The following is a 27,198-nucleotide window of genomic DNA, read 5'->3' on the forward strand; positions in this document are numbered from 1 at the left end:
TGTGCTCCCTGGAAACAGAAGAATCTTCCTACAGGTTTACATAAATGTCACCTTAATCTCACTCACACTCATACTAGATAAAGGCAATAATGTCTTCAAAAATAGTAATAACTAAGTACACATAGATATGCCAGAATGTTGTAATTATATTGGAAAAGCATTGTGTTGTGCTTGAAATTGTTATGTTTATGAATATTTGATACAAAATTATATATATTTTAATAAATAAAGCACTTTAGGGAGCATGACAAATAGAAGGTGTGCTGGAATATACCGCCAGATATAAGTGCAATCATATTTATAGCTGCTTTTCAATAATTCATACTTTTTACAATAATGTTTTTATACTTTTCTCAAAAGAAGATAATTAAATATGTTGTTAAACAGCTCACATGTAGCACAAAATTAGAATTATACGGCATTAAAAAAATACACAACTTTATTTGAAGAGTTAAGAAATATCACCGAAAAATCACCTGTTGTTCTCCTTCTCAAAGTCTGTCAAATCTGTACATTGTGTGTCATTTTAGAGATGCATGAGTACTTTCAGAAATACCTCATTAGGAGAATTCAATAGTTAATAATAGAATTTTCAAAGCATTTAAAGGGGTTTATATTAGGACTTGGTCACTGAAATCCCAGAACCTTCATTCTAACATGAACCTTTCAGTGATAAAGTCACACACAGAACTTTCAGTCACTCATTTATGGTTATATTGCATTTAGTTATCATTTACAGTTACAGTCACTCATTTATGGTTATATTGCATTTAGTTATCATTTACCTGAGTCACACACTAATCTGAGCATTCAAACAGAGACTCCTTTAAAGAAGTGCAAGTCACCAACAGGAGGAGAAGGTTAGAGTTGAGCTAAAACTGAAATGGCAGAGTTAAAGAAAAGTTTATGTTATTTTCAGGATACATAAGAAACTCTTCTAGTTGCTTTGTGAAAAAAATATTTATTAGTTTTCATTAGGTAAAAAATTTCCATGAAGAATTCCACTTCTCAGGTACTTCCATAAAAAATATGCTTTCCATAAATAATTTCAAAATCAATTCACATTATTATTTACTTTTTATGAAGCTTTAGATCAGTAGGGATGACCCCTCTAATCAGTGGATTATACATGTAATATAAATGGATTGAGTGGAATTGCTAGTTGAAATTCTGTGATATTCCAGACATGGCATCTTAAACATTGCATTTGCAATTATGCCTCTGTTTATGTAAGACTTTAATTTAGAACATAATTGGGAATGGTGCTAAAAATATTAAAGCATAATGGGATGGATCACAGAAAATTCTTCAGTTGTTACATCAAATATCAAGTCACACTGATGCTTCATGAAAACTGAATGTCTGCATTGTTCCTATATAACCAAACTATTAAAATGATAGTTGCTTTTCTGAATTTAAAACTAATTGCTCATTATTAAATATCTCTAAGTATCTTAATTAGGCATACGTATATATGTTTCTAAAGAAAATGTATCATGGAAACATGTTTCTTTTAAAGAAAGGAATACTGTTCAATCCATGCTTCTCTCTGGTCTGTTTTCTAAAAGGCTTTTTGTTTTTAATAAAACCAGTCTGCTGTGATTTTTGTTGTCAGTGTGTAATTTTTTCCATTTCCAATGCTTTCTCAAACAGTGAAATCCATTAGAGTCAGAGAAAACATTATTCTATACATAACAGGGTATCCTTTTTAACCAGAATTACTTTCTTTTTCCCTGAGGATGGAAAAAATATGCTGTGGTTAAAGAGGATAAAACTTCCTAATTTTTTTTTCTTTCTTTTCAAATTCAGGCATGCAGTAGCAGCTAAAATGATATATTTCATATGTTTGCCTAAAGTCCAATGAAAAAAAAGTGCATCAGATCAAAACTGAACATAAATGATGAAAGAGTATCAGAGCTGCCTTTATAAATTAGGAGTCTATTGACAGTAAAATTGTATTAAGCTTGTAAATGTCTTTGCATTCAAGAGAGCTGGACTGAATTATGCCAAATAAGAAACGTCCCAGAAATCTGAAGGATAGAAGAGAACATTATAAAGATCTATCCTGACCCTCTGTGCAGAGTACAGGGAGCACTATTTCAAAAGTCAGACATATGAAAAGACCCTTTCTTGTACCAGAGATATTCTCATAGGAAATGCCATATTATAGGCATTGCTAAATAAATATTGGTATTTATACATATCTGTCTGTTGAGAAACCTTTAGATTTATTTAAAAAATAAATATATATATATAATATGCATGTTATAATATTATTTAACTAAATATACATAATGAGAGACCAAAGACAGAATGATGTCCTCATATCAGCCAACAGAAACTAACTATAATCTCTTTGGGCTCTTTATGTGAAGAGCAACTGGAATGTATTGAGTTCTGCCATGGGGGGGATGAAGAACCAGTTGAGTTTCTGGGTAAGAATTAAGGGGCAGGATGACATGGGTGACACCGCTGTGTGTGTTTACTAAAGGCCACCCGAACCAACCACCCTGATATCTGCTCAAAACAACACAACCAGGCACACACAGGCCAGGAGGTTCAATAATGCACTGATTTTCAGTAAATGTAGAAAATGAATAATACACAGTGGGATTTATGAGAATTGTTCCCTGTTGGATTAATGAGAAGGGCCAAAGATTGAGTGGAAATTACAAGCACAACACTGAACTAAGTAGCCAGGTGTGCTGATTGCTTTGGTACAAGATAGGATCTGCTTGAGTTTGGATTACTCAAGCAGATCCCAGCCATTAGGAGAGGTTGCTACTGGAGACACACCACATCCCAGACAGAGCAAAGGCTCCACTGGCTCCTGCAAAACCTCACTTGAATTTATTTAGCTAATCCAGAGCAGCAGCCCTGTATGCTTACCACTTCCACTTAATTCTCATCCACCACTACGCATCTGGGCTGACCCAGCACATCTCCACAAGCCTAAGAAAGCTGTAGATAACCTGGACCTGCACTTATGAAGAGCAGTGAAATCAGTGTAGATCACTGAAGTTTTGGGTGATACATCAATTTACACTGAGTTGCAATGTAAACTCCAATGGATTTGGAATTGGGATTACACTGAGTAGCAAAGAAAATGAGTCTGAGTATATTAAAACTGGATACTGGGAATCTCCAGTATTTGGCATAAGCAGAGAAAGTGTAAGTAGAAACTTATGCACGTGTGGCATATGAAACAATGAAAACTTTAATTCCTGGGTAATTCAGTATCTCAAAATTAAAAGCTACTCTTTCATAGAGGAGAAAATTTTGCTGCTGTTGAAATATTTGCTTCATGAATATGTGTGCAGTCACTCCGGAAAAAAAGATGTTTGAAGTATGATGATTGAAATGCCAGGTGTAGACTAGACTCACTTTACATAATAGCATTCATTAAGGAATAAAACTATCATCATTGTCATCATCAGGCCTAATTCCTCCTCTTCTGCTATGAACTTTCCATTGATTTATCACACAGAAGTTGTGAAACTCTGTTTGTACCAACATTTAATACAATTTGCCTCAGACTCTTCAGATTTCTCTTCAGAAACAGTACAGAAATGGCCAGGTGTGGACAAAATTTGCTCAGGCATTATTATTATTTCTCACTTGCCCAAACATCTGTTTACAATCAATCACTTCAAGGTGTACAAGCTGAGACAAGACATACTCTTATTGAAACAACTGCTTCTGCAAACCAGGTTTTGCAGTCATCAACACAAACTCCAAATACTGATGTTTTCTGCTCTGATGATGATCCTACTTCTGGCTGTGCTGGAGACTGTAGGAATTCAAATTAATGTTGTAATAATTCATATATAACAAACTAAATAGAGTGGGTAGAAGAAAAGTAAACTGAATAGCCTTTTTTAACTGTCAACATTATGTTCTCTCTGAATATGTTCAGCTACTGACCACTGCAGGTGAATAAGAAGAATTCCTGCTAGTGAAAGGCATATGTTTTTGAAATATAGGATGAAAAAAAAATATTGTTCCACAAGATGTGGACAGATGTGGTTTTTTGGATCTGTAAGAATGATAAACTGTCTAACTGATCCATAGTGAAGTAGAAAACTCTACCCTTTCCTTAATTAATTGTCCAGGAAACTGCCTATACTCCATGGATCTACTCTCTAGTAAGCTGAAGCACCAGGGATCACTGATTCTCAATTACATGTAGTGAGTGCAAGATTTTAGTGTCCTGCAGGCTATTCAAAATTGAAGTCTTGAAGACAGAATTGTTGCTTAAGTCACAGACTGGCCTCCAGCACCTTTTTAAAGTCTGAAATTACTGATGGGAGGAGAAAATAGTTAATGGCCAGTACAAAAGTTACCCAGCCAAGAAATGCCAATCTCCATATTGTAACAGTTCATCTGTTTTTCAGACAGTCCCACAGGATAAGGGAAACTGTCTTTAGAACTTCAAGAGGTATTCAAATGACAAGGAAACCTTTTTTGAACTCTGAGAAATGGCACTGAAATACTGTATTTACCTATATAAGTATTACCTATAGCAGAGTTTTAAATCTCTTAATATGATCCTAAAATCAGTAAGCAATTTATAAAGCTACTTACTTAGAAGAACAGGAAAACAGCTATCATGCTTTATAAGCAGCAAAAATAAAAAATTTCAAAATACAATATATAACAGAAAACATAAGCCAATTAAATAATTCATTAAATCCAAAACTTTGCCAGAGCCAAATAATAAATAACAAGGAACCCAGAACCTGTGCAATATATATATAGACTTTATCTATGAAGATCATTCACATAATGTGAATAGTGAGAATGGCTTCTACAACAATATATCTATATTTATCCTTATTATTTCTTTGAAAAAGAAGTATTAACTTACAACAAAATGGGTAGATTCATTTGAGCAAGCATATAGCTTTTTCAAGACTGTATGTAAAAATTCATGCAATCTACTTTGTTGCTGTTCATTGTTATTTTCAACACATAGCCGAGCTATGTATTCACAAGGAGAAAAAATGCAGATACATAAAACACACACAATCTTTTTCATCTACCTTCTATCTGTCTGGGATCAGATTGAAAAATTGCTGCAGCTATTGATATTGTTTTAAACACTAAGAATAAGAATAAGAATAAGAATAAGAAGAATAAGAATTAGAACATGTCAAGTTGAACATGGATCAGCAGTGCCCTGGCAGCCAGGAGGACCCAGCCATACACAGCTGGCTGAGGGAGGGCATTGTCCTTCTCTGCTCTGCATTAGTGCAGCCTCACCTCGACTCTGTGTGCAGTTTTGGGCCCCACAAGGTGAGGATATAAAGCTGTTACAGGGAGGGCTATGAGGATGGTGATGGGTCTGGAGGGAAAGCTGCACAAGGAGTGGCTGGAGTCACTTGTTCAGCCTGGAGGAAAGTAAAGGGAGACTTCTCCCTGACCTGCAGCTTCCTCACAAGGGAAGTGTAGGGGCAGACACTGATCTCTTCTCTGGTGCCCAGTGACAGGACCCAAGGAAATGGCATGGAAATGAGTCAGGGGAGGTTTAGGTTGGATATCCAAAAAAATGCTTTTCCCCCAGTGGGTGGCTGGATATTGGAAGAGTGCTCCCAGAGAAATGGCCACATCACCAAGCCTGGTAGAGTTCAAGAAGTGTTTGGACAATGGTCTGAGGCACAGGGTGTGATTCTGGAGGTGTTCTGGGCAGGGCCAGGAGCTGGATTTAATGATCCTTATGGGGCCCTTCCAAACCAGGATGCAATAGGATGATATTCAAGTAAAGAGAAGCCCATATCTCCTTTACAAATGTGAGGCAGCTTAAAAAAGGAAAAAAAGAAATTTTGAAAACTTCTATTAATCATGCCAAGTGAGAACTTGGCATTTGAAGTTGTTATGGGTGTAAGCAATACAAATTAATGCAACATAATTCCTCAGTTCAAATCTGTTTTCAATGTGCTTATGTAAGTCAGCCTGAGATCACCAACTATAGATGTGGAAAGGCTGCACTGAATTCCATTCCAGCAGTTCCAAATAGTCAATTTGTCCTAAAATTGCTTACCCAAACTGTATTGGCAAGTACAGAACTAGAAATGTTAGAAATGCAGAGTTCTTGCCCTTCTTTAAGATGGAATGAATATATAAAAAAAATCATATCTGAGGGATTTTTTTGTAATTCTGTATCTTCCTAAGAATATTGTTACATTTCCATTTCTGATCCTAGTTATAAATACAGGGATAAAAACAAGGCATGAGGGAAATAGCAGAGATATTTAGATAAACTATCTAAATATTTAATATCCTACAACACTGCTGTTCTTTGTTTTGGTTTTCATTTCAACAAAGTTATCATTTCAGAGTATGGCTTATGTGAATCTTTGCTAACAACTGGTTTTAAAATAAGTCAGTCACTTCCCACATTTTATTCATGGACTCTGGCTGTAATTTTCCCAAAATATAGGTAAGGAAAACAGAGGCTACAACTGCTAATGCCAAAACGTTTGGAAAAAGCAACAAGTTTTCAGACACAAGATCTTTTCTGCAGGTAGCTCAGATGTTACATCTCCCCATCAGATGTAGGATTGTGATCTCACAGCATGACAATTAGCATTTCAGTTAGATTAAGGATGTCCTAATGAGGAAAATAACCCAACTGTTCCCCTGATTGAAGCTCTGGAAGAATAGGAAGACCACCCATTTCTTCAGTGGATATATGTCTGTAACTGCAACATAGGACAGCATTTAAAAATACAGCATACACAGGTCAAGAGTAGGCAGATTATTAGTTTAGATGAAACTTTAAATTTCTGCTCTCTTTCTATTGTGTTGACTTGACCTGTAAATAATAAGAACACTGCAGATTCTCACAACAACCTGTGAATAATGTGCCCACCATCATTCTGGTTGTAGCATGTGGGTGATGGCACTAGGGCAGGCCTAATGAGGAATGTTATAAAATCATGCCAGAGGAAGTGTGTCACAGCCTTACTCAATTTCAGCACATTAATCTGCACCACTCTGAAGCCAACTCCAGTGGCTTTTTAGAGGTGATTGCCCTGGTTTGCAGATTATTTTAGGGGGATGGAGAAGAAACATGATGGAATTATCTCCTTTTCCTTTCATCCTGTCCCACTGAAATTTTTCAGAGGGTGCTCACAGAATATTCCTTTTCTCATATAAATCCAGCAATAGTCCTAAGAGCCAATCACTACAGGAACAGTTCAAATGGACTGAAGAATGATAACCAACCAAAAACTGGGTGTGGATGCATATAAATCTGAAATAAAATACTTAATCATACTATTTTATGAATTAAAATGGAATATTCTACAGGAATATGATTCGTAACCACCAGAGCCTAAAATCAACTTAAGTTCCCAAACAATACAAATTCACCAGCATATTTCTAACACCTCCAAGACAATTAATTGTGAACAGAAAGAAAAAGGTAACATTTGAAAGGATCACACCTCATGCTTCTTCTGCTTCTTCACTAGTGTTAATGTGGGCTTCTCCTAGGTTCTCATTCACACAAGAAACCTTGGGCTAAGTTTAGGAGAACTGCAAATGAAGTGAAAAGCCCAGTTTGGGCTGTGGCATGTGAACTAGTTCTGCCCTGATTTTGCAGTGAGGATGCAGTGAAAACAAAACTAATTCAGCTTCCAAACCCACAAGCTGCCTCAGAATTTGGAAAAGATCACACGAGACTCAGCCAGCTGAAGCACTAAAACGTCAGAGGTTTGTTCACAGAAGTCCCAAACACATGTTCTGAGGATATGCTGAACTTGAGCTTCTTCATGTGATATATAGCTCAAATCTTGTTAAAGATTGGCCTTAATGCATACAATAATGGGATTTATATTTAAGTAGGAAGGTCTTGTCATTTCTCTTCCCCTTTTTCTATAGAATATTTTTTCTAGAACTATTTGATCAACATCTGAGAGGCAAGTTAAACTTAAAATTACATAGAATACAATGCATTATTCATTACATATTTCTGAATTCATTATGCACTGATTTTAACAACTCAGAACAAATTCCACATATTCTTATAGCATCAGTCATCATTAAAAAATCTTTTAAGGAATCTATGTTTTTAACACAGACAACAAACACAAAAGAATAATCAATTTAGAAATGCTCGGCTTGGGAAAACAAAAACACACCACTTATTCAGTAGTCATGAATGATCTATTGTTCTGTACAGTTATGACCCTCTTTCTCCAGATTATCCAAGAACAGAAGAAAGTTTCATCTGTTATTAAGCTCTGGATAGCTGAAACAGTACATCAGAAATTCAGCCTAGTAACTTAGCCATATGCAATTTACCCAAGAATTGATTGCAGATTGAGACATTTCTCTTAGATCAAAAGTTGAATAATTTCAACTGTGAATTCATTCATTGGTTGTCCATGTGTCAGAGTTAACACAAAACTTATTGCTACTAAAATTCCTTAGACCTTTTCCAGGTTGCAGTGAAAGTCTAAAGGAGCAAATTAAAAAGTAAAGTGCATCTCTGAAAAAGGTTGACAGCTTTGGTAGCCAAAAGTTATACAGTTCCACTCCCAAAAAAAACATGTTGTACTCTCAGATTAAATGCTTTAAATAATAGACAGTTTCTCAGAAAATTTGTAGAGGTTTCTCCTTATCTAATTAGTTTAACAGCATTACAACTGCTGCTGCTCTGAAATGCACACCAGTCAGAGTTTTTTATGTCTTCTGCAGTTGAATCACAATTTGATATCTCTGTTCTCATTGCCATTGTCAATTCTTATTGAAATCCAGCTCCACAAAACTAAAAGTAACCTTAAAACAAGTGTGTGCTTTAAGAGGAATACCAGGAGTTATTGATATTCCAGACATCAGTACAAGTTACAGAACTCAACACAGTTTCCAACTTCTTATAATAACCTGAGCACCACGGAAAATGTTGTAAATAAAAAAAGTGTCAAAGAAAGGCAGTTAAAGCCCATTGCCAGTCCTTGTTAAATTATAGTGAAAGCACCAGAAAGGAGCATGAGAAAAACTGGAAATAAAGGAATGTTGATTTTGATACCAAACCTGGATGTCAGTTGAATTATGGTTTTTTGGATATAATAGAAGGACAGAAAAAGAATATAATAAACAGGTATCTGACCATTTTATGCCAAGAAGAACATGAAGTCTGCCTCTAGTTTCTGCTATTCTCCAGGACTTCTTAGAAAAAGGGAAACAAACAAACAAACAAACAACCCTGCATCCAAATTGTCTATCAAGAGACAAAACCCATCCATTCTCTCCTACACAACATACATTCTTTCCTGAATGGGGTTAGGACCAGGTTGACAGAGTTGAAAGAAACAGTGAACCTGTGTCTTTTCAAGCATCACAAAACACAGAATCATAGAACCATTTAGGTTGGAAAAGGCCCCTGAGATCCTTGAGTCCAACCACAAACCCAGCACTGCCAACCCACCCCTAAATCTAAACACTCCATATATACACTTCTCTAGGCAGCCTAATTCAATGCTTGACAACCCTTTCCATGTAGAACCTTTTCCTAAGAGCCAACATAAACCTCCCCTGGCACAACTAAATCCTATACCTTGAACTGAAAATTTAACTGTTGCTTTCTGTATTTTCAGCAGCTTTTTCAACTAAAAAAAAAACAAAAACAAAAACCAAAAAACCAGACAATACACAAACTCCTGTTTTTGCAAAAATCTTTAAGCATTTCTTCATCCAGAGCTCCCAAAATTAAGAAAGAGGCATACACCACAGAAGAATGGGTAGAAACACTTCCAGGGTATGCAAACAAGAACCTACATCTAATGCAACTGTTGAAAAAAAGCATGTGTATAATAAAATATGAGAAGTGCATTTATTTCTTAAATTAATGTAGAGTACACAAAGAGAGTCATAAAGATATGGTACTACTAAAGATATTCTACTGGAGAGAATGCTAAAGGCATGGTGTTGGCCAGGATTAGTGATGATGCAGAAAAGAGTAATATTACATTAAAACATATCTTGAACATCTCTTTTGTTAATTATCTGGCATAATAAAGAAAACATCTAAAGAAATTCTATTTTGTATGTTAAATGATTCCTTCTTGGAATGGCGTGTTTTGGAACATATAAAAAGAAGCTTTAATCAAAAATAGAAAAAAAAATTATACTTGAGATATTCAGTAACCGTGATCAAACCAGAATTAAATTTAGTTCTCTTAGAGCAGCAATAATATAAAATAACATTAAAAAAAATTAACCTAAGATATGACATTTCAGAAGACAGTTAAAACCAAAACAAAAATGAAACTTATACCAAAAATAACTGGACCCATATAATATAAAGTTAACTTAAATCCTTGTATTACTAGCTGGAAGCTGCATAAACACATGATACTAATCATAATTATTTCTGGACCTTTAAGAATCAGGAAAATTAATTTTAAAAACTCCACTAGCAAAGCAAAAAGAGTCTTGGACTCTTTTTTTTTTGCATTAAGCAGAAACCTTTTCAAAAGAAACAAAACAGCCCATTGAGGCCAACAGAAGAGAATCAGCTGTGAACATGAACTGAGGGGGATTTGATACTTGACCAAGTTATGATGAGGTAAAAAGTTACCAGGAATGCCTCTGAATCAAGTAATTTTAGCCTCGAATTAACAACAATGCTGTGAAGTTAGTTTAATTTATATTTTCAGCAAGCTGGAAATGTGCACTTGGATGCCATATGATTTGTTAAACCACAGGAAACTCTTCTCTGCATATGTGAATTGCAAAGTTGACATCAAATCTGAAGAATCTGTAACAAACCCCAAACCAGGGAAGTTGTCTACAGAAGGATCCATGTCACCAATGCTAGTTTAGAAGAAATGAGCAACTGAACATTGGCTTTGTTCTTCATCACAATAATTTAATGAAATACCCTTTTCTTAAGACATACTTGTTTCAAGTAATGATGATAAACCTCTGTCCTAGAGAAAAAGCATCATTGAAAGTCACTGAAAATGTGTTAAGTTTTTAGTACTTATTTACATTCATCCAAAAAAAAAGGAATTTTGCCAACTTGGGATCTCTTATAATGGCAGAAAAGCAAGTAATATTTCCAGAAATAAGTGCAAAGCTCTTTCAATTTACTGTCCATTTTTTTCAATATTTGAAACATTGAAAATATATTGTTTCAAAGAATTTTATGCAATGCTGAGCACTACAATTTTCAAAAACTATGACTTATTCTTAAGAACCTCTCATTTCAAAACCTTGGACTTCAAAGAAAAATGTTGCATCTCAATTTATTAAAATGGCAGTCATCACTAAATCAGTTCATATGAAATTTCTGAATTAAATACTTATCTGTGAACAAAACTAAGCATTATTGTGGAGTCTAAAATTGAAAGACAACAGCCATTGACTTTTTCAAAGCATTGCTACTGTTTCTGACAACTGAGATAGGACAAGGCTCGTTTTAACATTCCTAAACTATCCACAAAATTGAAGTTAATTAACAGCATCTAGATAAACATTACAAAAGAACAAATGGCAGCAGCTTAAGGAAAAATTTGGCTTCATCAGCACACTAGAATTTTTGGAATGCATTTACAGCACAATCAATACAAGGAAAAAGGTTAATTTATCTAACTTAGTATCTCAAAGCACTTTAAATAAAATGCTTCACTTAAAAACTTTGGAGTTTACAGATAAAAAAACTTGCTTGTTAGGAAAGCATATAACAATTTATTACTAGTTTATCAGTCTGATCTGAGAATGACACCATTTAAGATAATACAAGGTAAATACAGAATGCTTTTTTGTTATTACTCCTAAAGCAGAATGTGCTCAGATACTCATAGATTAGTTTTTAGCCTGCTTGTCTAATGCACTTTTCAACTGCCAGCCTGATCCCTCTTTTCTTGAAATTTTCATGTTAGGAAGTCTTTTGGGAAAAGATTGCCAGTACTGATATAGTGGGTTTGATTTAGGGTAGATGAAGCCCCATCTCACTACCTCGGTTATATGGTCCTCTCTAAACATCCAGTGCAAATGTTTTTTTTTTGTGAGGACCTTCATCTTTCAGTCATATAGAATTTATGTGGTCTTTTTTACCCAAATGTTCTTTTCCTTTAGCATTATATTGATCTGGGACACCTCCATCATTCTTTGGCTCCTGGCTTTAATATTCGTGCTCCAGAAATCTCTACATGTATGTATGTACATCCCCAGGACTCCCCTGGGAATAAAAGCATATCAAAATCCTAGAGGAAAGGGCTAGGATAATAATTCTAACCCATTTGAAAGCAAGGAGTAGAACAGAAAATAGCTTCCAAGTACTCATTTATTTCACTGTCTTCAATTCACTGCCAAAAAACTTCAAAACAAATCCCCATGTTTTTATTAATTTTAATTCTCCTAATCCTTAAGAATACAGATTTAGTGCCTTAAATTCACTAAATAAGAAAATACCTTCAGGGTAAATCATGATTAGATATCATGTAATTTCACATGAACAGCTACCTGCAACACAGGAGACTGAAATTTCTATAGGAACGATTGGAAAAGATAATTATGTTGCCATTGAAATGTCAGTAGTTATCTGACTTCTCTACAGAATTATTAGTTTGGAAGGACCAAAAGAGAGGAATCATTTATCACAGTAAAAATTATTTCATTGCCTTGTGATCTAATTTCCTTAGAAAATCAGGTGCTCTGGAGCACTCTGCCAATTGGTGACACAATTCTTGTTCCCTATGACACATGAGATCCCACTGACCAATTTTAAATTTTGTGGGAAAAGAGTGAGAACAAAATCATTGGATAAGTAATACAATGAGCAAGCCAATTAACTGTCAATTAGTACATGCAAACTAACTGGTCAAGAAGTCCATGCAGAAACAATCATACCTCTGCTGGTTTTGGCCCACCTAGAGAGCCAAATAAGTGTTTAATAAATAAAAAGAGTTGAAGAAATACTGCAGAAGGTTCCATGAGAGGGATATAGTTGCTATAAGGGAGACCTCAGTACTTGGGATACCCTTATACCTGCAATAGGAAAACACTAGGGATGAGGAAAAGTGAGTATGAATTTGGAAGAATTAAGTGATTTAATAAGAAGTGAAGATATTTTAAAAGCTAATAATAAAGAAAATAATGTTTCAGAGTACTTCAGTAGAGGAAAGAATGGAAAAAAAACCCCAAGGCAAATGTGATGTAAGGATACGGGAGTATAGAATACATCCTTCATTTTCCAAGTTTATCTTCTTTAATGATAGCCTGCTACTGAGGCATGTCTTTGTTCATATGCCTTATTGCCAGTGTCACACTGCTCCAAGGTATTTCAGTCTCATGAGATAAAACAATAGGTAGTTAGAAGGAAGTTTTAGTCTCCATGTAGGTTGTATAATTCTACTGGGAAGCAAATTATGAGGTTTAGCAAGACTTAAATATATCACAGGAGCTTGCTGAAAGTTTTCCATAAAAATTCAAATGAATCCATATTTCTTAAATCTAATTGGTGATCATACATTATTGGTGATTGAATAAACCCAACCAAAAAACCTCTCAGTGAAATAAAAGGCCTTGACTTTCCAAAAAATAAATAGCTTAATTATAAAAATATTTGGTTTAAAGACAAGTTTCATAGGTACTATAACTTCTATAAGCATCATATCAGATCTCTGGATTTCACCATCCAAGACAGACACCAACCATCAGTTGTGAGGTCTTTATTTAGGTTCATCTTCTGTATTTTCAGCAGGTGGGAGGTCTTTTTAAGGATTGAAAATCAGTATCTGTTTAGGTTAGGAACTGATGGGTTAAAAGCAAGTCTTGTCCAATAAACAGCATTAAGATCAGCACAACTTTAAAATGCAATTATGGAACCTGCTCTCAGGACCTACCTTCACACTCAAGTGCTCTCAAACACATTTTCAAAAGTCTGTAAACAACTCTGTAGTGAGTAAGTGAAACCAACTGCAGGACTCGAGATGCCAACAGAAACGTGCTCTCTCCCTGAGCTACTGTGATGTGTTTGCAACCACAATTATGGTGCTCAGGTGGATGCTGTAACAGCTAACCTCTGCCATCAAAATTAAAATGCCTGGCAAGAGCAGACCTTGAAGACTGAAGGACCAAACACTTACAACAAAACAAAACCACTGAGATGAAACTTATCACCATGTTGTGAACAGCTGAATGCAGAGGCCAAACCACTCCAACAAGGCTGAAGCCAGGCTGCAGTCCTGCCTATAATGTATGACTAATTCAGAAATCTCTGGAGCACCTTTTCATCATAGGTTAGAAACCTACTTTCTGCATGTTAATTTATAGTATACACCATTTAAAATCTAAAACATGCTAAGACATGACAAGTTTAACTCTCAGCTTTTCCCCATGGGTCATGCAACACTCCCAGGCACTGGTATCAGATATCAGGAAATGTCAATATCTCTGTTACCTTTCAACAATCTCAAGGTAAGGCATTTCTATGCTGCTATCAAATTCACAGCACACTTCAGGAACTGTTTCACAAGAATGCACAAACACTAGTTATTCTTATTTTCAAATCTCCAAGCTGGAATTTTTTTGCTTTGTTTTACTCTTAAATTAGAAGTACAAGTTTTCAACAGCCCAGACATCTAATTTTACAGCTCAAGGATTTTAGTAGTATTACACATTAAAGCAGTAAATGTGAAACCACAAAAAAAGAAAAAGAAAACTATTAGCCTGATATTATGAAGTAACTTGTTACATTTTCTAAGAAAGTAAGGGGTTGTTCCATGTCAAGAAAATTACAGAGACCACATACAGCACTTGTAAAATTTATTCCACAATTCTTAATGACATGTACCCACACATATTACAGTGCTCTATAAAAGCCTCAAAGAAGCATCTTCTGGAAATACCATTTTCCTTATGACAAGGGAGGACTGCAAGTTACAATTCTCAAGATTTTCCATAAGTGTTCAACTTAAGAAAAAAATAGAAAGTTAAATTGTACATATAAATCAGAATTTTCAAAGTTTAAAGTTGCTTTGTAATGCGTGAGGTATGGGCAAAATAGAACAACTTTTGTCGTTGATCTTAATGGATCACACTACAGGGATGGCCTCAAAGAATCCATGCCGCAGATTTTGATCTTGCAAACACACCCCAACTGAACTTTCAATCAAAGAAACAATTTGTATAATTAAAAGTACACACATAAGATCAAATACTTATAGAACCAAAGCTTCAGGATATAGTCTTTAATGCTACTTTGTGTGCAGTGGAAATAACTTAGCTTGTATCTAACCTCCAGCAGTTTTTTACTGCTTCTTTGCTAAGGAGTAGCTGAGCTATGGCAGACAGCTGTGAGTGGCTCACCTATTTCATACAAAAGTACATCAATTTGGTTTAAACTGTTCTGAAAGCTGCTTAACCTAAGCATGCCATGCTTAATCTAAATCAGCATCTTGTGCATGGAAGCAGGTGCAGAGCACATCAGTCATTACTGTGGTCCAGAGACAATTGTGTCCAGCAGCTCTGGAAGCAACTTACACTGCTCAGGTCACTGCTCAAATGACTACACATCCATCCTCTTCTTCCAGACCATTATTAGATCAAAGTCAGACTACTTAAGAATTATATCTTTACTTATAGTTTATCAAGGCAATAGTACTGCAGCTTGTAAACTCTGCAGTAAGTCATTCTCAGACAAAGGGTTTTATCCTTACACGGGTAACATGCTAGACCTGTCATCAGACATTCTTTCCAAATTCATCTTACTTACTTTTATTGAAATGTAAGGACTCTGTTTTAAGCTGATCACTATTCTCCTTCTAAACTCAACAGAGATAGAAATACAACTCCAGGTGAAATACAATGACCAAATGAATCACTCTTTCAGAGAGTAAGGTCAGGAGACAGGAATATCCTGGCAACTTTGTAGTCACAAAAGTTTATTGGAGGTTTGCTATTGTAATTAGTGAAATAAGGTCTCGGTTCAATTTTTGTATTAATTATTCTGGTTTTGTAATAAAGGTTTCATATATAGCATTTAAAGACAGTATACTGCATTCAGAGCCATTGTTGGAGAAACACTTCTTTACTAACTTCTAAATGTGAAGCATTTTATTTACAAAAACTCAATTCTTCTAGAAATGAAATAACCCACTGCAGAGCTTGAGAGTTAAACCACAGAAGCTGCAGTCCCTCAACAAGGAATACTATGGAATCAGTAAAGTGCTTGGGACTGTTTACAGCCTGGTTATGAGCTACAATAAGTGCTGAACCTGCTGAATACTTTAACACCTTCTCAGCAGTGTGTTTAGAAATGACTGCTATCCCAGATGCTTGTGTAACCTGAAAATATGCAGGAGGACATGGCCATGCCTAAGATAAGCAGAGAAGAGAGAATAATAACTTACTGCATGTAAACACGGGCACGTAAAGACAAGACATTTTCTCAGCAACAACACTAATAAGAACAAGATCTCCAAGACAGTTTATGTCTTCCTGGGCTCCCAGACAGCACATACTTTCAAGCTTTGCATCATACCATTCTCAATCAACTAGGATGAAATATTTAATATATAAAGGAATGGGTTTATTTTCCTTTACTCTTGGCTTTTACCACACACCCACAGGAGAGCACTTAGCTTAATCATAAATAAAGAGTTGCAGGAGCTCATGGAATTGAGCAACACTTGCTAACCTTTAGCTTTCTGGATGAAAAATGACCTTCAGCGATGACCCCAGTGAATAGTGCTATCTGGAATAGTTCCCTCACATCAAGAAACCTATTATTTTGCTATTATTAAGTTTTAGTAACACTGCTGGGAGAAACCATCTGTTAAAAGAGAAACAAGGTACTAACCCTTAGGTATGTGGGGTCTGTTGTTTTCTGCAATCAGTTTAAGGCACTTTTCATTCATTTTCTACTATTTCCTTTCACCAGTGTCAGGAAGATCAGAATAAGAAAAGACCAAAATCCTTGTGATGTTTATTGCACATCCACAAATAAAAGATATATTTACAGCTGCATTCACCACTTTACTAGGCCTATTAAACAAATGTGTTGTAAGAAAGAGCTTATAAAGCAAACTTAGCAACAGTAAAAACCCCATTGTTTGACTCCCCACAGAAGCTTCAATTGCTTCACAGTATGAAGTCAGGAATCCTTTAGATGAAAATAAACACAGAAGTAGAGAACAGACACATTAAGGATGTGAAGAGGAGTTAAATCTTCTTTCACTGAATGCCTATCTTCCAAGCACTGGTCCCTTGGTTTAGAGAATTATTTTTGGGGAAAAAAAAAAAGACCCATCATCATGTTAGAGGAGTCTAGCATGGGTTGAGAATTTATGTTTGCATATAAATATATTTTTGGGGATTTAAAAAAAATAGAGAAGATAAACTGCAAATGCTCAACAAGCAAATCTCCTAAAACCTGAAATTCTTCATTACAGATGTAGTAAAAATGCTAGCAACATGATTTCACAAGGACCATAAACAACGTTTTTTCATATCTATTCCTGCCAAATCACAGTCTGAAGAGTACTGTATATTGCCTGTCATCAAATTCTTATAAATAACGAACATCTTTTGCTCAGGCCAAAGGGATAGGAGAAGCTGTCAGTGATATTTTTGTCTTTCTCCCATTTTTGGCTACTAGACATTTTTTGGTTGAGTTTATGTTGGTGGGTTTTTTTATTTTTCATTAATGAAATTTTTGGCCTTTAATTTTTTTCTATTTTTTCACGTTAAATATTCATAAAGATCTTTTGAACTATATTGCAATAGATCCCACAAAGCAGACAAGTCTCATGCTTCTCATATAATCTTCCTTTACTAGAAAGTTTCCTTCACTATTAGGAACTTCTGATATGAAAATTCAACCAAGAATGGTAATATAATTTTTGAATGTTACATGTATATGTCAAACTAGGCATTGCCATTTGACCATTAGAGGGTTTCTTTTACATTGACTTTGTAATGTGCAGAAGATGACAAAACCAGTTTTTAATCCTTTCCTTGATACTGGAGGTCTTAGAACCAAGAGGCAATCAGTAGCAGGCAGGTGAGTTACAGAGGGTGCTATGGCACTGGGTTTCCCCATGGAAAAGCAAAGAAAACATGATGGATTATTGCTGCTTCCTGGTACACAGAATTGGTTCTGTTCTTCTGGAGTTTACGAGGGAAAAGGTTGGCACTTCCACAGGGCAAATGAAGTTTCAGTCTGAAACACAACACTGCATTCAGCAACAAATCTCAGATCATTACATGTAACTGGAGGACTCGTGTTGACTTTTAATGAGAGTTGAGCAGATTCTGATTGACAGAAGAGGCAATAAAGCACACCAGGTATACTCCAGCGAGACAGGGTAGAAAGACATGACATAGACAACTGCCAATTCTCTGCTTTCACCTGAGACTAATAAAAAGTAATTTAAAGATGAGATTCAACTTTTATTTCATCAGAAATTTTTTTGCAGCTACATGAGTGAATCAAGTTTTGCAGCTATTGGCTGCACACACAGGCTGGGTGTCATGCCAGGGCCAAGATGTTTGGCAGGCATCCCTTTGACAACTTTGTGGTTGCAGACCTCCTGTACATACTTGCACAGAAACTGTAAAAGGAACCTTTGGCATGCCATTACATTCTGGAGGTCCTCTAAATTTCAGGTAAAATAAGAATGAGTAGACTAGAAGAGGAACAGAGATTCATCACTAAGATTATACATTCACCAAGAGCAGCGCAGCTAAACAGTGCATTTGGATGCTTGATTGTAATGGGCTGCAGTTTACAAACCCCTTGAAGAGGTCTAGCATCAAAATGCCACAAAGAACCCCTGAGACAAATCAGAGAAACCACTCCTTCTGTTTGTAACATTGCATCTTAAAAAAATGAAAAAACCCACCAAACAATATTTATCTTAAAATACTTTTGCTTGAGTGATTTTTATAAGTATGAAAATCATCACAGGGTAAGAAAAAACTGAATACATAATGGTACAGTCCTGCTTTACATTGTTTTGAAAGGGGAAAAAAATAGTCTTTAGACTGCTATAAAATAGTTTGCCAAAGGGATGCAGCATGAGTGAAAGCATTTCAATTTATAGCTTAAACTAAGAAAATGCTTAGAGGAAAAGCACATTGAAGTCAGCTTTCAATTGAAGTCGTTAACAAGGAGAAATCTCTCTTCCAAAATAAGAATTTGTAGCCTTGAGGGTGATCAGAAGAACCAAGACCAAGGCAAAAATGGAATTTGTCAATGTGAGATAAACACATTGGTTTTAAAATTGTGCTCTGAGAGAAACATGATGGTTTCCTTTGTTTTAATATATACAGTAGGCTCAGTAGAGTCAGTTCCTCAAACTGAATCTTGGTGATGACAATTCAAATTTTTCACCAATTTAAAGATGGAGTTTATTTTTAAAACTTCTCAAATATTGTTTCTTCAAAATTATTTAAGTCCTTTCTTAAGAGGAGTTTGAAGTCATGGCTAAAGTACTGCATATTTTTATAATGCAATATTTTCATTCTTTTTCAACACGCTCTTTCATGTTTAATTCTGAATCCTTAACTGATTTAAATAAATGCCAAACATTAACTAACCAACACAAAACATTTTAAATAGTATACTCAAGAGGGCTTTTTTCCCTGTAAAACAAAGATTGTTATCTTTATTCCTACAGGCTATGAATTTCTTCAAGAAATGATGATTTTTGTAATTACACCGTCTGCATGCTATAACTTCATCACATTTGCCTGGCTACAAGAAGAAAACCAGGGCAGGAGTTTTAATAATATATAAATTTCCACTTTACACTTTTAGCATACTTATTGATCAAAAGTTTCTCAAAAGGCCTAACACAGATGCTCACCCTTGCACACCATCCTGTAAATCATGTAAATAGCATTAATCCTCTTTTCATTTAAGCAAAATATAACGCCTGCTTTCAGTGAAATAATGATGAGTACGATATCTGATGAAGAGTTTAAAATAGCAGATGGTGTTATCACTTTGAAAGCAGGGAGTTAGCTGCAGAGAAGCAGCAACATGCAGGATATTCTGATCTTGCACCTTCAGATAGTTCTTTAAAGCAGGAACAGGAAAGTGATTGATGTTAGGCTGCAAACCGTCTGCTCCTTGCATCCCTGGCGTGGCACTCACCGCCTCGGAGCTCTGCTACAGCAATACTTACAGCAGCCTTTGTCAACAAAATGCAGTTATGAAAGGAACTAGCATGAATCCTCTGCCAAAAAATTCCTGTCTCAGTGAGCAAGGCACTCTAAGATTACTTGTAGCCACTCCAGAACTTCCTAGCAGTCACCCCTTGTGATATGGATAGATAATAAACCTAAATCTTGTCCTAAATGTTGGTAGACAATCAGTTGCCTATACAGTGGGAGGAGGTGCAAAAGCTCTCCTGTCTGCCTCATAAGTGGCCTAGAGATGCTTGTGCATCTTTGCCTAAGATATTTCTAAGCTAACATTGAGTTCTATGTGGCCTCAAGAATTATAAAATATTACTTGTCAGTTGTTTTTTCCAAACACTTGGAATTCTGGTTATCAGCCCTTATACCCACGCACATTTATGTGTGGAGCCATAATAAAAACCATTAGGTTCTAAACCCTTGGAATTTTACTGCTCTTTAGTTCAATGTAAGAAATACAAAAACTTCAATCTGTTATATATAAACACACACACATATTTTACATGTACATATGTATTTATGTATCTATGTGTATGTGTGAATACATATATGATATCCTCTACTTTTTTTTTGTACACAGACCTCTCTGGACTATACATAAACAAAGACCACAAGTCAGTTCCTTATCTTGGTACAAAGTCAAGGTGATTTATATCAAGCATGAATTAACATCTTTATTGAATTTGAATTTGCTTTGGTAGGAAAATTGCTCTTTCCTAGTCATTCAAAACCAGTGAAAGCTGTTAGAAATAGAAAACATTTTCATGTATGAAATTGAACCCATCATGATTCAGCTTTGGGTTATGTGGCTAGTCATTAATTAGCCATGATTTATGATGAGTAATAATTGATTACTAATTGAAAAACTATACTTTCATGAAACATATTTGCCTACTTTAGAATTCAGAAATCACTGTCTAAATATTCCCCACATTTTTGTTACTCAATGTAGTTGTTAGCCCCTGAGGAAATTTTACTGCCCTCTAGCTAGAGAACAGAGTAAGATATCATGGATAAACATGGTGAAACTCTTAGTCTCAATTACAATAAATTCTAAATTGCAAATATCAGGGAAGTTAAAGTAGGTGTGCTGAAACTGCAGTTCCTGCAAATGGCAATGAAACATTTTTTCTGCTGTAACAGACCTCAGAAGCCCTCCAGGATGACTAGTCAGCCCTAAAAAAACCTAAATTCTTCTACATTACACATTTTATATTACACATTTTACATTACACATTTTACATATTAAAATCTGACTATGAACATGGAGAGTATCAGATTTTGTCTGCAATATTTCATCTCTCCCTTCCTTAGCAGTATGTTACTATTTGAAATATTTGTGCTTGGATAATACATTTTTTTAACCCAGATGATTTGCTTCTAAGTTCAGTCTGCTCCTTCTGCCTGCTGCAGCTTGATTCTACTGTAGAAAGTTGCAAGCAGTTTAAACAACAGGTAAAAAAGACATATTTCAATGGGTAAGGCAGGCACAGCTGCTTCTTAATCACACTTTTTCCAGTCAAGAGCAGTGTCCAGTGCATAGCTGCACAACCTGAGGTCAGGTAATGCCAAAACCCCTCAAGCCACTCAGGAGAATGTAGTGGGTAAAACAGAAAACAGATCCCTCAAGATGTGCAAATTGCTGCACGTAACTGCACCAGACCCCATCACTGCAAGAGAACTGTGCAGACCACTCTAAAGGCTCAACATCTCATTTTTATACTGTATTACCTTTGTTCTTTACCATAATTATGAATTAGGAAAAAAACCCCATCCCAAACCAATTAGAAATACAAATAAAACCATGCATAATGCTTGAATTAGACAATTATGTCCTTCATGTGCCTTTCAGGCCCACATGCTTCCAGTGTAGCTCTGTTAGGCTTATAAAAATATATCCCTCCTGTCCTCTGGAAACCCAATCCATTTCAATCTGTAATGTAAATAGTTTCTTTTTAACACACAGTGTGTGCTGATTTCACCTTAATTATATATTTCCCATTGCAAGAACTCAAACTGTGGGACACTGGGAAAGAATTTAACCAGCAGCCTATAAAGAACAGGGGCTGAAGCTTGGCTTCCCATTAACACCTCATTAGCCAGAGTCTGTACTGTATGTAAAATGAGCTAATGATTTTTAAATGAAGTTGTCAACCTACAACTTAATAATGCAGAAATCTATTTCTCTGTAATATTGACATGCTGTAACACATGTTTATCACTACAAATCAAAATGAAGCTATTGGAGTACACAGATCTTGGTTGGTCATCTTCAAACACTGATCTTTAGTGCAATCATAACACTAATACCACAAGTGGTACTGATTGCAATATAAATTTCCTAATGCACACAAGATGATGGTTTGAGGAAAACACCTTCAAGTTCTGGATATAAACTTAATATAAATGAAGTTAGAACCATAAAATGACTGCTAGGTGGTTATAGGATCAAGCCACATCTGATAAAGAAATGGCAAAACTCAGATTTGAGTGTGAATTACTGTGAATTAAGACCATCACCTGCCTTAGCAAAAATCACCATTACAGTTTGCATTGACTTGACAGGTTTAACAGTAGTTCATGAATGCAGGACTTCCATTAACTCCCACTGAAGCAGAGTAAATGGCCATGGAGTCAAACAGGGGTTGCACAATATATCCTTTAATTGGCAGGGGGATTGTGGTATTCCTATCCATCAGGTGACCCCTCTGCAAGGGTTAGGACCTGGTCTTGTTGCTGTGGGTTTGGAGACGTGTGCACTGCAGGTGAAGGTCTGGTGTGCTGGGAGAGCAAAAGGTTCCCCTTCACTCTCAGACCAGTAACTCACTTTCACTGAGCAGCAAAAGGTTCCCCTTCACTCTCAGACCAGTAACTCACTTTCACTGAGCACCACTTTAAAAGGGATTTAAAGAGATAATTTGTGAACTGGTAAAAATCAAAGGACACTAATTTGTGCAAGTGTTCTCTTGACTGAAAGGAGACGAGACTTTAAAATGGACTGGTTTTAAATATTCTTCCATATCAACAAAAAAACCAAAAACAAACAAACAAAACCAAAAACAAACAAACAAACAGACAAAACCAAAAAACAAAACCCAAAATAATCTGCTGTCCATAACCTCATCATACTCATCATAGAAACTCTTAACATGCCACTCAGCACTGACCTATCTTACAAGGGCCTGAATCCCAATTAGCCACCAACATCTGCAGTTCCAAAGGGAGGCAGCCAGCAGCCTGCTCACTCCCATGTTGCAGGCTCTTTGCAGTGAATTTTTATCTGAGGCTGCAGCTACTCCACACTGAAAATTTGCACATATGGGGCTTCATCCTCTGTGCCACAACAGCAACTCACAGGACAGGCTGAAGCACCTTCATACAGAGGGTGCACAACCACATCTTTTTAACTTCCCCAAGCTCTCTGGTACCCTCAGCAGCCTTTCTCTGGAGCAAATGCAATTCAGATGAGGGTCCCTCCTGCTGCTCCTGTTTGATTAGTGAGGACAGCAGTGACATTTGCTCATTGTCTTCGTGCTTGGTCGCTACATTCTTCTGGCTGGGAGGGCTGCAGTAGCTGTTCCCAGGGTGGCAGGCAGGTATGCCATTTCCAACCCTTGCCTGGGGATATGGGGTCAGGCACTCCCTGGCTGCAATGCTGCTTGTAAAATCAGTCTCATTTCCTAAGGGTAAAAACTGTGATAGGGTGTTGTACAAGGTGAAATATAACATGGTGATGTGTGTGACCATGGTAGGGAATTTATGAGGACGGATCTTTCTGTGTTGTTGGATCTGAGGGAACTGCCATCAGGCAGGTAAGGTTTGGCCCTCTTTGAGAAATGGATGTTTTAAGATCTCTTTGAACATATCAGAGTTATGATGTGTTATGGCCAAATTACTGGCTCACTGCTGAAAAGAGAAGTAGGATGCAGTGAAATGTGCACTAGTTCCAACCATTGGAAAGCAATTACTACTACAAGTGAGCAGAGAAGCAGTTAATAGTCACAGCACCATAGTGGGGAGCTTGCCAAAATGTTCAGCTAAGCCAAAGTACTTAACCAACATAACACTTGGTCTATTTGTCTCATTTACTGTGCTTTTCTCATCCCCCTTACCCCATCAGAAGCAAACAAATGTCAGTAACAATTAGAGCCCTAGCAGTTACATCTAGAAATAAATCAATATTCAAATGCACATTTTCAACAGTAAGAGATGTGAAAGGATTATACAATCAGCATTTGGCACTCATTCCTACTGTACTCTGAACTATAGGTTAAAAGAAGAGTGGTTTATATGTTAAAAGGGGTCATATAATTTATTTCATTCAGAGCAATTAATTGTTTACTTACAAGACAGCTTTCCATGAAAAATACTTCTTTCTGTAAAACATTTCATGGCCCTATAAAAGCAAGCCCCATTTCTTATAGCTTCCTAGCAAGACTTTCAGACCAATTATCCTATTCAGCTTCTCCCTTCCTTATAATTGGTAATTTAGCTTGCTATATAAAACACAATTAAACCTTGTTAGGAGTAAAGCTGTATACACATGGATCTCTAGATGCTGCTAATTCTTAAAACTTAGCCATTCCTAAAATAGGTATTCTAATGTACTTCACACTGATGCAGCTTAGTTATCACTTGCATAACCATTGAAATGTTCTTGAGTAAATTGGAATTTGCTCATTCCCACCTATGTCAGCAAAAAAGCATTTTGTTTTCATCTGTGCCTAAGAGGTAATATCCAAACATTACTGATTGGCCAATCATCACTTTATCTTGCACAATTACATTTCTTTCTCCTATTGCAATGACCATCTCTCATACCTGTCTAAGTATATAATCTACAAATCTATGTCCTGCTGCAGAGAACTGAAATGCCATGGCTATGCACACACAGGTATTTTTTATATATATACAGGATTAAACCCAAATCATAGGGAAGAGTTTAAATCACATGCAATCCAGAACAGAGACACTGAAGGAGCTAAGGAAGAATGGTTCAGTCTTCAGGTAACTGAGACTTAAATAATTTTAAGCAAAAATAAAAGTTCTAAGTATTCTATATAAATATGTCAGAAAAAATAACATTTTTCCTTTGGGCAACTCAGTTAAACAGCAAGCAGACTTACATTGGCAGGTACTCATTTTAATTATAGTGTGATGACACTTGCTAGTTTAGAAAATGAATCATATGGTTGCACAGGAATTCAGTCCTTTTGCCTTAGCTATATTTGTAGACAGATAGAATTCTAAAAGCGAAACAGACATTTAATTGTTCAAGGGTTACATGATGCACATTTGTTCAGCAATAATTTCAGGTTATCTTCTCCATTTCTTTCCCTCTTAATAAGAGACCTGACAGCCTTCTTACAGCACAGAGAGTAAGAGAGAATGACATGCAAATCTAACACACTTTCAGGTAGAAGAACATTTCAGTAGTCTAAAATCATCACTGCAAGTACCTTAAGTCTTCCAGAATTCAGTAAACTTAATCTAGGGTGAAGCTTAGCACAAGGAAACAATTCACATGACTTCTGAACGGGAACACTTTACTCTATCAAAAGACCATAATTTAATCCCGCTGCAATGCATTCAGTGAAGGCAATGAACTTGCAGAGTACCAAGTCTTTATAAAAGCCTGACACACTGACCTACCTTTATGTGACAGCCGTAACCTCGGCTGCCGGGTATCTGCTGTGTGACATCCAGCCGGTAGCGCGAGTAACGAGCCATACAGCGCCAGCATCACAAGGTCCTGAGCAGATGCCATCCTGCCCAAGATTGATTTCTTGCTCTCTTCACTGAACTGCTGCTGCTTGTTTGTTGTTTTGCTGGCGTGTTTTTAAGGCTCCAACTTCCACTTTGCCAGTGCAGTTTGATCTCTCTCTCTCTCTCTCTCTCTCTTTGGTCAGTTTGTGGGGTGTCTCTGTGGGAAATTCAACGTTCATCAGAGCAGCACACAGCCTCAGCTAGCCATTTGTCAAGCTGTGCAAATGTCATGTAAAAATATTCCCTCCCTAGGACAATTGTTTATAAAGTGCAAGGACATTCCAAGGCGTTACTCTGCAGTGTTGTGTCTTGAGCTGTCTTTAGTAACTCTGCCAGTGGATTCAGGAAGAAGCTGTATTTTCAGTCCCTCCTGCAAGGCAATTCATTCAGAGAAGGAGGGAGGGAGAGGAGGAAAAAAAAAAAAAAAAAACACGGAAAAAAAGGAGAAAGCACCCTCCTCCTTGGTGCTCCTCAGAACTCAGCCCCTTGCTCTGACTTGCCAAACAGCTAGTTTTAATTCACCTTTCACCTTTGCTAATTAAAAACAAGAAGTGCCATTCCCTCCTGGAGTTGCAGGATCCACCCAGCAGGAAGCCGGGCTGTCAGGCTGCTGTATTCACTGGGAAAGTTCAGGGAGGGTTTAGGCAATGCACAGTCCTAGCTGCTTCTAGGAAGCGTTTTAATCCACGTGCCGTGCACTGATTCCTCAATTGCTTTGTGGTTTCACGTTGTAAAACGCCAGGAGAAGGGTCAGAATTCCTCCTGTCCCTCCCTTTCAAAAAGTCATTTCAGCTTTTGTTCCCAGCTCAGTCTTAGAGGAGGATCAACCCTTGCATTAACCATTTAAGTACATTATCACTTAGTGTCGTTAAACAGCATGCTCCTAAGTGGATCAGGGTAAAAAGAGTCTAACTGTATACACTTTCTCACTTTAAAGAAAAAGGATCTGCTTTTTACATTTTTTCGCCCCTCATGTGCTTTTACACAGTAGCTTCTTCCCTTTCCATTTTAAATGTCTCTGACTCTGGAACCTGAGGTCATCTATATATGTCAGTAAAATTGTTTATCTGAATAGATGCCTGTAGGATTGGCCAGTATTTAAAAAAATAAAAAAGCCTGATCAAAGCACTGTAATGATTAACAGCATCAGATTTAAAAGTGCCAAGCAGCTACCTCTTACACTGCTAACAAGTACCAGAAAACTTCATCTCTTTTTTGCGTGTGTGACTTAAAATATACCCATGGCAAGAACTAGGTTTTTATACATCAAAACTA

At 36.4% G+C, this 27,198-nt stretch overlaps 1 protein-coding gene across 1 annotated transcript in view; it reads right to left on the reverse strand.

Moving 5' to 3' along the window:
- SEMA3E (semaphorin 3E) overlaps positions 1–26,659 on the reverse strand; it is a 131,576-nt gene extending 104,917 nt beyond the window's left edge. The window contains exon 1 of the mRNA XM_054631424.2: positions 25,810–26,659. Coding sequence (XP_054487399.2) covers positions 25,810–25,924 — 115 coding nt within the window. The 5' untranslated portion in view covers positions 25,925–26,659. The remainder of the gene's footprint in view (positions 1–25,809) is intronic.
- Positions 26,660–27,198: the final 539 nt, after the last annotated feature.

This window comes from Agelaius phoeniceus, chromosome 5 (assembly GCF_051311805.1).
Source record: "Agelaius phoeniceus isolate bAgePho1 chromosome 5, bAgePho1.hap1, whole genome shotgun sequence".
NCBI classification, from domain to species: domain Eukaryota; kingdom Metazoa; phylum Chordata; class Aves; order Passeriformes; family Icteridae; genus Agelaius; species Agelaius phoeniceus.